The 12,371-nt window shown below is 48.2% G+C and overlaps 1 protein-coding gene across 2 annotated transcripts in view; it reads left to right on the forward strand.

Moving 5' to 3' along the window:
* Positions 1-12,371, forward strand: part of TPP1 (tripeptidyl peptidase 1) — a 72,664-nt gene that overhangs the window by 24,443 nt on the left and 35,850 nt on the right. For both annotated transcript variants that reach the window (XR_012241444.1, XM_073612696.1), the window contains exons 4-6: positions 3,715-3,865; positions 6,185-6,306; positions 9,436-9,614. Coding sequence is in view for 1 of the 2 variants with exons in the window: in XM_073612696.1 (XP_073468797.1) it covers positions 3,715-3,865; positions 6,185-6,306; positions 9,436-9,614 (452 nt within the window). In the remaining variant the exon portion in view is untranslated. The remainder of the gene's footprint in view (positions 1-3,714; positions 3,866-6,184; positions 6,307-9,435; positions 9,615-12,371) is intronic.

Raw genomic sequence — 12,371 nt, forward strand, 5'->3', positions numbered from 1 at the left:
CACATAAGAGCTGGAGTGTGAATGAGAGCAGCATATGGAGCCAATCAGTTCATGTGCTAAGGAACATACTGATAAGAGGTGAAAGCAGAGTGCACTTGAGACTCTTGAGACTCTGCACACCTTCCAGGACCCGGGCACCAGTCGGAGGAATCCAGCAATCTGCGATACCACAGATATCCACAGCCTCTTACCACCCAAGCCTTATCTGACCCAATTCGGCGTATGCCCTGTCGGGTCCACCACATCTGGTAAGCCTTCTTTTCTCTCGGTGGTAGTGAGCTGATCTGCCGTTTTGGGACACTGGATTTACCCATTTATAATATGTTTACCTAAGGACTAAACATTGTCATTTTTAGCCATAAACACCTATATCAGGACTTCCTATCCATGAATAGGTCTTTATATTGGTGATCCCCTTCACTGTATATCTACCCATTTAGGGTTATTTAAGATATGGTTTAGCGCTACACTTTTTGTTGTTTTTTTGCATATACACTTTGTTGGTTGTGTTAGCTGTTTTTTCTCCCTTATGAGCAGCGCAGGATTATTTTGCATATATTGTGTGATAAATGTGACAATAATCTCCCATATTCTTCAGATGTCTGTGCTATTATCAGGAACCATGAATCAGACCGAGACAGAAGTATAGTTAAATCACACTTGTTTAATAATAATAATAATAATAATAAAAAGGTAAACCGAGTAAGCATAGTAAAAACAAGCCAGAGTTCAATAACCGGATCGGGTAGTCAGCCAAGCCAGTGCCAGAGAGCCGGAGATAAATGTAGTAGTACAGCAAGCAGGATCAGGAGCCAGAAGGGCTGTCAGCCGAGCAAGTCTTCAACAGGAACGCAGGAGAAAGTCTCTGTGATGTTGACAAAGGCGAAGGCAGAGATCAAGTGAGCTGGCCAGCTTTAAGTAGGCCAGACTGACGAGCAGAATCAACAACAGCTGCGTAACTGGAGAGGGATGGGAGCTGGCAATTATCTGACAGCTGAGCCACCAGCTCAGAGAAGGAAGGGCTGAGGCCAGCCCTAATAGTACCCCCTCCTTAATGACCCCTCCCCCTCGGAGGACCACCAGGCTTGAGGGGAAACGTCTATGGAAATCATGGAGGAGGACAGGGGCATGTACATCCGAGGATGAGACCCAAGACAGTTCCTCCGGACCGTACCCTTTCCAATGCACCAGGTACTGTATGCACCTACGGGAGTCAACAATGGACTGTACTTCATACTCCTCATGGTTCTCAACTTGTACAGGGTGAGGTCGAGGCACAGAGGTGGTAAAGCGGTTGCAGACCAAAGGTTTTAATAAGGAGACATGAAATACATTTGAAATACGCATGTTAGAAGGAAGGTCTAATGGGTAAGCAACTGGGTTAATCCTGCAAAGAATAAAGAAGGGCCCAATAAACCAAGGTGTGAACTTCAGAGAGGGAACACGAAGTCAGAGGTTGCGAGATGACAGCCAGACCCTGTCCCCAACCTGGTAGGAAGGCGCAGGCAGGAGTCTGCGGTCAACATGGAGTCAGTACCTATCATTAGCATGACGCAAAGCCTCCTGGACTTGTGCCCAAGTGGAACGATGACCACGGAGATGCTCCTCTAACGCAGGAATACTCTGTGGAACAAACGAGTCAGGCAACCATAATTCGACATAAACGGGGACAATCGGGAAACAGAATTCAAGGCACTGTTGTGAGCAAACTCTGCCCACAGTAATAGGTCTGACCAGTTGTTATGATGGCCAGAAATTTAGCAACATAGGAATTGCTCCAAGGACTGATTGGCTCGTTCTGCGGCCCCATTAGCCTGCGGGTGATAGGCAGAGGAGAAAGCAAGCTGAATTCCCAACTGTGCACAAAAGGCTCCCCAGAACCGGGACACAAACTGACTACCCCTGTCCAAGACAATCACCTTGGGTGACCAATGTAAGCGAAAGATCTCCCGAGCAAAAATGGAAGCCAGTTCCTTAGAAGTGGGCAACTTCTTAAGTGGAATACAATGACATATCTTTGAGAACCGGTCAACCACCATAAGGATAACAGTGTTGCCTTGGGACCAATTTAGAAAAAACTGCAGGTTAAAGCACAGCAATGGATGGGCTTGTGACAGGGTCTCTTTTTAAATGGAGAGCTGAACAGAGGCCCTCCAGCTTGTCCATATGACCTGGCTAACACAAGAACACTACCTAGTGAGACACGTTTCCTACTGCACCCAGAACACATGGGACTGTCCAGGAAATAACAGCATTTGGCTATTGCAGTCAATATAAACATGAATTAAAGCAATTTGTTACCCCAACAATTCATATTCCTGATATGTACCTGCTGTATTATGTACGTGTATGAGAAAGTATCCTGTTCTCTTTTGCTTCCTTTATGTGGAATCCCTGGTGTTCCTGCCAGTCCCTCTGATTTCCTATTAAAAACTGACCACACTAAGCAGGAGAACACAGCGTGGTCAGCTCTCTATCTATTCTAAGAACTCAATGTACTCTCCTTCAATGATCAGACTTGGCCTGACACGCCCCCCCGTTATGCAGCCATTCACTGGCAAGGTCAGTGTGCTGCTGCTTCTTCTCCTCCCCAGCTTTTATGCGGCCGAGAACAGAGAGAATGTTACCATTTATTTTTTTTAAAAAGGAAACTGTTTTTTTTTTTTTTTTTTTTTTTTTTTTATTTAAATTTTAAACCGAATGGGTTGTTTTACAAGGTGATCGTTTACAATCACTTTAACAATGGATTGAAATACAGAAGATAAAGGACAGACATAACTAGGTGGCCTAGCAAAACAGATGGTGGGGGAATGCCATAACAGCAAGCCCAAGGATATGAAAGTTATAGTACTAACCTAATAATGAGATCCAGAAATGCGACAGTTGAGGACCACCATAACATTGGGGCCAGGGAATACAGAGGGTGGAAGACTGCCATAATAGGGCCCGAAAATACACAGGGTGGGGGACCGCCATAACAATGGGGCCTGGGAATACAGAAACACTGGGGCCTAGTATTACAGGAGTCGGGGGACCATTATTACACCGTGGCCTAGAAATGCAGTGGTCAGAGGATCGCCATAACACTGAGTCTTGAGAATACAGGAGTCAAGTGGCAGCCATAACACTGGGTCCTGGGAATACAAGATGATAGGACCACCATAACATTGGGGCCTGGGACCATAGGAGTCAGGCGACCACCGTAATACCGGGGCCTGGGAATACAGAGATTGAAGGCACACCATAATACTGGACTGTGACTACAGGCATCAGGGGACCACCAGAACACTGAGGCCTGGGAATACAGGAGTCCGAGGACCACCATAACACTGGGACCTGGAAATAGAGGTGACAGGGGACCTCCATAACACTTGGGCCTGGGAATACAGAGAATGGAGGACCACCATAACACTGGGAAATGGGAATATAGGCGTCAGGGATGACATGAAGGTTCATCAGTAATATGGAACATCTCCCTTGATATCAGTTCCAGTGTATTAAGGGGGCGCATTGAGAGGTGTATTGGGAGGTTTACTAGGTGTATTGTTAGGTGTTCTGGGGGGTTGTAATGAGAGGTGTATTCGGGGGGATGTACAGTATTGACAGCTGTATTGGAGAGTTCATTGTGGGGTGTATTGTGAGCTGTATTGGTGGTCTGTTCATTCTTCTCTGCCATTGACAAATAAATGTATGTCTCTCCTTCACCCCATACAGGTCACTTCCTGTCCCTGGAAGATCTCCGTGCTTTGCTCCGACCCTCCCTGGACACCCTGCGGACAGTTCTCACCTGGCTGAGGAAACATGGAGTCCAGCAGTGTGACGGCGTGCAGACTGGAGACTTCCTGCAGTGTGAGATGCCAGTCAGGTGAGCGCTGGTGAGATTTCTCACCAATAATTCCTCTCCAGCCTAATGCACCAAATTGTGTCTTGTGAGATGTGTGTCTCTGCTACACACTAGGCAGTTCCCCTCCACCTTCATACAACGCAGGGTGTCCTAGTTCTGTATGTCACCCCTTACAGGCTGGACAGTTTCTTTTCATGCTCATACAATGCAGGGTGTCCTAGTTTGGTGTTTCACCCTCTAAAGGCCATGCAGTTCCCCTCTACGCTCATAAAACGCAGGGTATCCTGGTGAGATGTCTCCCCATACAGGCTGGGCAATATTTTCCCTCCACCCTAATACAACACAGGGTGTCCTTTTGTGAGGTCTTTCTCCTACAAGCAGTTTCCTTCCACTTCAATAAATTGCACCTGTGTGGACAATAAATTGTCCTAGTGAGGCATCTTCCCTTATAGGCCAGGCAGTTTCACTCCACCCTAATAATACGCAGGGTGTCCTAGTGAGGTGTCTCCCCCTACAAGCCAGGCAGTTCCCCCTCCACCCTAATACAATGCAGGGTATTTTAGTGAGGTGCGTCTCCCCCTACAGGTTGGGCAATTCCCCTCCATCCTAAAACAACACAAAGGGGAAGATTTACTAAAACTGGTGCACACAGAACCTGGTGCAGCTGTGCATAGTAACCAATTCACCTATAGGTTTTATTGTCAAATCTTAACTGAACAAACTGAAGTTAGAAGCTGATTGGTTGCTCTTCACAGCTGCTAGTAAATGCCCCCCCCCATCTAAAGTGTCCTAGTGAGGTGTGTCTTTCCCTATAGGCCGGGCAAGTTCCCCACCACCCTACTACAATGCTGAGTGTCCTAGTGAGGTGAGTCTTCCCCCTACACCTTATTTTTCTGTCTTCATGAACTTTGCTCTGCTGAGTTGGGTTTGGAAAATTCCCACAGAGTCATCTGAAGTTCTCATTTTCATTTCTCAAGTCAGTAGCTTCCTGAGGTGTTACTCAATCCCTTGCTCGTGCAATAACCCACCAGCCACATCTGTGGTTTCACAGTTTTTCTTTTTCCCTGTCTGGTTTTGTCACTTGATTCCTGTGCGTATTTCACATGTAGGAGGTTCCTCATCTGTCTCCTCTCATGTCGCAGTGACCTCGTGAGTAAAATCTATGGATATTTGTTGGACAGTGGAGGACCTTCTGCCAATGCAGTAACTGTATGCAGAGTTCCAGGACAGGGATGGCTCTATGTTCCACAGGCCCCAAAGTGATATTGGGTGCCAGAGATAAAACAATAATTCTCCCGCTCTACAAAACTCTGGTCTGGCCGTACCAGAAGTATGCCGTCCAGTTCTGGGCTCCAGTCCTCAGGAAGGATGTACTGGAAATGGAGCGAGTAAAAAGAAGGGCAACAAAACTAATAAAGGGTCTGGAGGATTTGATTCCCCTCTAAGGTAAACACACCAAAAGGGCAGCAAAAATGCACCTATGGTTGTCCTTTTTTCACATTACATGAATCCCCTGTAAGGAAAAAGCAGCAAAAATGCACCCATAGGTGTTCTTTTTTTACAGATGCAAAACGTACCAAAAATGCGGCAAAAAACTCATATGCGTTTTTACTGTGTTTTTGCAACAGAGCTGTGTGAAAGTAGCCTGTGGTGTAATTAAATATGCTCTAACAGGTCAGGAGATCTATACGGAGGGCTACTTGAGATCAGGTGACCCATGCTAAGCAGTCTTTGAGATCAAACTGTAACAGAGCTGAGGCTGTCAATCAACTGGAGGTCCCTCCCCGTCACTTTTATTTATTTTTTTTTTTCTCTTGGTGTCAGGAAAACTTCAGACCTGATTCATGCTGATAGCAGAGGAAGGAAGCAGCAGACAGAAATGACACTTAGTGCTCTGGATTGAGACAAGTACACACTATAGAGGGATATGCTTTGTTCATACTTCATGTCTGAAGTTTACAACCACTTTAAAATCGGGTGACCCATGCAAAGGGCTATTTGAGATCAGGTAACTCGTGCTAAGAGGTTCTTCAGATCAGGAAGCTCTGTAAGGGATACTTGAGATCAGGTAACCCATGCTAAAGGGTACTAGAAATCAGGTGATCCATGCCTTTACCAAAGCAGAGGAACACTGCTATACAGTCCCCCCCTTTCATCATCTATACACTCTCCAAAGCTGAACACCCTGAATCTCCAGGTCCCCTCCCTTTAAATTTTGTGGGGCTCCATCATCAGTTTTCTTCTTTTTTTTTTTATCATGTCCGAATACACCTACCCCATTCCCCTTTCCATACACAGTCACCTGATTTCTCACCCTCTTCCTCTCTCTCTATCACGCAGCACTGCAGAGGTTTTGCTTCCTGGGGTAAAGTTCCACCGGTACGTGAATGGAGACAGAAGCGTGGTCAGATCTGCATCCCACTACTCGCTGACCCCTGACCTGGCTGAACATATAGACTTCGGTGAGTTATGGACAGGCTTCCTGGTAGAGAAGACCAAGTAGACAGTGGATAGAGTATGCCACAAGAACGCTGTACTCAGCATTCCTTGAGGGTGGCCATTTTCAGGGAGAGAAGGATTGGGATTAGACAAAGAACACTTCTCTACAATTACCAGCACTTCCTCACTTTCGGCATTGCTGCAGGACAGCACACAGGTCGACTGTATTTTATATGTTGTTGGCCTTGTACCGCGTATCTGCATGCCTCACTATCGCTCTTGGTGGATCCAGTAATGTCCACACCTCTGTGGAACACCAGAAGCCTCCCCAACATTCCCCCATCTCACCCAAACCCAGAGATCCTTTATAAGAAATATTGACACGCCAATCACTGTAAAGAGAGGATAGAGGCCCCCCATCGCTGTACAAGGAGGATAGAGGCCCCCCATCGCTGTACAAGGAGGATAGAGGCCCCCCATCGCTGTACAAGGAGGATAGAGGGCCCCCCCATCACTGTACAAGGAGGATAGAGCCCCCCCCCCCATCACTGTACAGAGAGGATAGAGACTCCCCCCATCACTGTACAGAGAGGATAGAGACTCCCCCCATCACTGTACAGAGAGGATAGAGACTCCCCCCATCACTGTACAGAGAGGATAGAGACTCCCCCCATCACTGTACAGAGCGGATAGAGCCCCCCCCCCATCACTGTACAGAGCGGATAGAGCCCCCCCCCCCCCCCCCATCACTGTACAGAGCGGATAGAGCCCCCCCCCCCATCACTGTACAGAGCGGATAGAGCCCCCCCCCCCCATCACTGTACAGAGCGGATAGACACCCCCCCATCACTGTACAGAGCGGATAGACACCCCCCCATCACTGTACAGAGAGGAGACACCCCCCCATCACTGTACAGAGAGGATAGACACCCCCCCATCACTGTACAGAGAGGATAGACACCCCCCCCCATCACTGTACAGAGAGGATAGACACCCCCCCCCATCACTGTACAGAGAGGATAGACACCCCCCCCATCACTGTACAGAGAGGATAGACACCCCCCCCATCACTGTGCAGAGAGGATAGACACCCCTCCCCCCCATCACTGTACAGAGAGGATAGACACCCCCCCCATCACTATACAGAGAGGATAGACACCCCCCCATCACTATACAGAGAGGATAGACCCCTCCCATCACTGTACAGAGAGGATAGACCCCCCCCATCACTGTTCAGAGAGGATAGACACCCCCCCATCACTGTACAGAGAGGATAGACACCCCCCCCCATCACTGTACAGAGAGGATAGACACCCCCCCCATCACTGTACAGAGAGGATAGACACCCCCCCCATCACTGTACAGAGAGGATAGACACCCCCCCATCACTGTACAGAGAGGATAGACCCCCCCCCCATCACTGTACAGAGAGGATAGACACCCCCCCCCCCCCCCATCACTGTACAGAGAGGATAGACACCCCCCCCCCCCCCATCACTGTACAGAGAGGATAGACACCCCCCCCCCATCACTGTACAGAGAGGATAGACCCCCCCAATCACTGTACAGAGAGGAGAGACACCCCCCCCATCACTGTACAGAGAGGAGACACCCCCCCATCACTGTACAGAGAGGATAGACACCCCCCCCATCACTGTACAGAGAGGATAGACACCCCCCCCCATCACTGTACAGAGAGGATAGACACCCCCCCCCCCCATCACTGTACAGAGAGGATAGACACCCCCCCCCCCATCACTGTACAGAGAGGATAGACACCCCCCCCCCATCACTGTACAGAGAGGATAGACACCCCCCCCCCCCATCACTGTACAGAGAGGATAGACACCCCCCCCCCCCCCATCACTGTACAGAGGGGATAGACACCCCCCCCCCCATCACTGTACAGAGAGGATAGACACCCCCAATCACTGTACAGAGAGGATAGACACCCCCCCCATCACTGTACAGAGAGGAGACACCCCCCCCATCACTGTACAGAGAGGATAGACACCCCCCCCATCACTGTACAGAGAGGATAGACACCCCCCCCCATCACTGTGCAGAGAGGATAGACACCCCCCCCCATCACTGTGCAGAGAGGATAGACACCCCTCCCCCCCATCACTGTACAGAGAGGAGACACCCCCCCCATCACTGTACAGAGAGGATAGACACCCCCCCCATCACTGTACAGAGAGGATAGACACCCCCCCATCACTGTACAGAGAGGATAGACACCCCCCCCCCATCACTGTGCAGAGAGGATAGACACCCCTCCCCCCCATCACTGTACAGAGAGGATAGACACCCCCCCATCACTATACAGAGAGGATAGACCCCCCCCCATCACTGTACAGAGAGGATAGACCCCCCCCCCATCACTGTTCAGAGAGGATAGACACCCCCCCATCACTGTACAGAGAGGATAGACACCCCCCCCATCACTGTGCAGAGAGGATAGACACCCCTCCCCCCCATCACTGTACAGAGAGGATAGACACCCCCCCATCACTATACAGAGAGGATAGACCCCCCCCCATCACTGTACAGAGAGGATAGACCCCCCCCCATCACTGTTCAGAGAGGATAGACCCCCCCCCATCACTGTACAGAGAGGATAGACACCCCCCCCCATCACTGTACAGAGAGGATAGACACCCCCCCCCATCACTGTACAGAGAGGATAGACACCCCCCCCCCATCACTGTACAGAGAGGATAGACACCCCCCCCCCATCACTGTACAGAGAGGATAGACACCCCCCCCCCATCACTGTACAGAGAGGATAGACACCCCCCCCCCATCACTGTACAGAGAGGATAGACACCCCCCCCCCATCACTGTACAGAGAGGATAGACACCCCCCCCCCCATCACTGTACAGAGAGGATAGACCCCCCCAATCACTGTACAGACAGGGGTTAGAGTGCCACCTGTTGTGATGTCATGGCCTGCCCTTTTTCCTTCATTTTTTTGCTCACAATCCGGATCCCGCTGATAAATCTTACAATTATAGTGGGTTGATTTCAGTCATATGCCATCTAAACCTCTGAGCCTTCTTACCAGATGGAGGATCAAAGTTATTAACATTTCTTATATATAGCATAGCTAGCAGTGTATATATGTATATATGTCACTCTCTCTCCTTAGTGGGGGGGTTGCATCGGTTTCCACCCGTAAGGAAAGCCCTGAGAAGACGTGAGAATAAACTGGTCGGAATAAAGGAAGGTTTTCACCTGGGAGTCACCCCGTCTGTCCTGCGAGAGAGATATAACCTGACATCCAGAGACACTGGAAACCACCCCAACAACAGCCAGGCTTGTGCTCAGGTACCCAGAGCGTCATGTTCTCCATGTGTTTCCACAATGTGCCATATCTCTTTTCCACCAATCTATCCGCAATATACCATCTTCCTGCCCTGTACTGTGATGAACCATACTCCCTCTTCCTCCATGTTCCCTTTATGTACTGTATACCCCCTCTTATATTCACAATATACTGCATATTTACTGTACATGCCACAAGAGTGCAAATTAACTTGTTGTGCATTAGGTTGGAATCGACTCTATTGCATTCACCCAAAAGACAAATTGAATAAATAATCTAACAACACCCTGCATCCTCAGAGCCCTACACCCATAGCTGATCTGTAAAGCAGCTTATCCATATGTAGAGGTTAAACTTCCTTTCTTCCATACACAGAATACTCAACTTGTATCCAAATATCCTTCTATGGAGCTCATCAGAGATGTCATTGTAAATGGAAGCTCCTCCTGGGCCTCCTGTCACCCTATCTTCTCCATTCTTCATTTCTCTATCCACACCCCACCCATTGCACTACTCCATTCTATGGATCATTTCATCACTACACCTCTATTGGTATCCCTTCAAACCCATCACCCATCCTTCCGGTCACATTCATATCACTGTATCACCATTCTTCCACCCCTATTCCTCCATGTGATCACCCATTTATTCCCTCAGTTCTTCACTCCCTTCCCTATACCACTCCATCACTGTTTGTACACCCATACCCCTTCCCTACCATTCCTTCACCCATATTTCCTTACCCCCATGTCTATCTTACCGTTCTTCTATTTCATCCCTCCACCCCCTTACTTCAATGCATCCCATGACACCCATCCTTCCACCCACCTCCTCCACTCCCATCTGTTCACACACTTTTTCACCTCCAGTCCTCCATTCTTCCAGTCAGATTCCTCTCCCTCAATTACCATTCTCTAATTCTATTACCGTATATACTCGAGTATAGGCCGACCTGAATATAAGCCGAGGCACCTAATTTTACCACAAATAACTGGGAAAACGTATTGACTCGAGTATAAGCCTAGGGTGGGAAATGCAGCAGCTACTGGGTAAACAGTGCCTATCTGCAGCCTCACTGTGCCCATCTGCAGCCTTGCTGTACCCACCTGTATCATCAGTGCCCATTTGCAGCTGTACCTTTGATAACTAAAACAGCGGGTGTCTCCCGCTGTGTCATGCAGTCTGTTCGGCGGCCGTCCATTGTAACAAAGCCCCGCCTCCTCCTCATCCGTGATAGACGGAACAATGATACAGTTTCCCAGCATTGTATCCGTGCTCCTCTATCACGGACGAGGAGGAAGCAGGGCTTTGTTACAATGGACGGCCGCCGAACAGACTGCATGACAAGGTACAGTTGCACAGTTTCAGATGGGCACAGTGAGGCTGCACCCTCACTCAAGACCCTCACTCAAGTATAAGCCGCGGGGGGGGGGTCAGCATAAAAAATGTGCTGAAAAACTTGGCTTATGCTCGAGTATATACGGTACTTCACATGGATCCCTTTACTCCTATGAACTCCACCCCCCACCTCCCCTTTTCAAATTTTCACCCCTTTCTATACACCACCACTACTCCACACCCCTTTCCTATAGCTTCTCCTTCCCCCATCCTTCATACCCCCCCCCCCCCCCACACACACATGCATTCCATCACCCCCATACTTTAACCAACTTCCTCTACTTCCATTACCATACACACCCCTTCACCCTCATCCTTTCAATCACCCTGGATCAGTATATCATCATTCTTCCACCCGTATTCCTTCAAGAGCATCTCTTTAACTCCAGTACCACACACACACACACACTCCTTCTACCCCACCCAACAACACAACTCCACCACTTTTTGTACAAAATAAATAAAGATAGGCGCTAGCCATACCTGCATGCAAAATTCAAAAATACAAATAAATGCATCACATCCATAAATTTTACTTCACATGTGCATATGATCTGTGTATGTGTGTGTGTATACAATAAATGTGTATATGAAAATATACTGTGGATATAATATGTCAGGTTTCTGTGATGTAAAAAAAGAGACCAAGATAAATAATTTCAGAACTTTTTCCACCTTTATTGTGACCTATAAACTGTACAACTCGGTTGAACAAAAAACTCAAATCTTTTAGGTGGAGGGAAGTAAAAATAAAAAAACCTAAAATAATCTGGTTGCATAAGTGTGCACACCCTTACACTAATACTTTGGTGAAGCACATTTTAAATTTTATTACAGCACTCAGTCTTTTTGGGTATGAGTCTCAGCAATGTGGCAATATTTGCCCACTCACTGCTAAAACACTCCAAATCTGTCAAATTGCGAGGACATCTCCTGTGCACAGCCCTCTTCAGATCACCCCACAGATTTTCAGTCAGATTTCTGGGCCCTGGCTAGGCCATTCCAAAACTCTAATCATCTTCTGGTGAAGTCATTCCTTTGATTTGGATGTATGCTTTGGGTTGTTGTCATGTTGAAAGGTGAAGTTCCTCTTCATGGTTAGCTTTTTAGTAGAAGCCTGAGGGTTTTGTGCCAATATTGACTGGTATTTGGAACTGTTCATAATTCCCTCTACCTTGACAAATGCCTCTGTTCCAGCTAAAGAAAAACAGCCCCTTAGCATGAAGCTTCCACCACCATGCTTCATGGTGGATATGGTGTTCCAGTGTTGTTTTTGCGCCAAACAACTTTTGGAATTGTGGCCAAAAAGTCCAACCTTGGTTTCATCAGACCATAACACATTTTCCCACATGCTTTTGGGA

The sequence above is a fragment of the Aquarana catesbeiana genome, linkage group LG02, assembly GCF_042186555.1.
Source record: "Aquarana catesbeiana isolate 2022-GZ linkage group LG02, ASM4218655v1, whole genome shotgun sequence".
Taxonomy (NCBI): domain Eukaryota; kingdom Metazoa; phylum Chordata; class Amphibia; order Anura; family Ranidae; genus Aquarana; species Aquarana catesbeiana.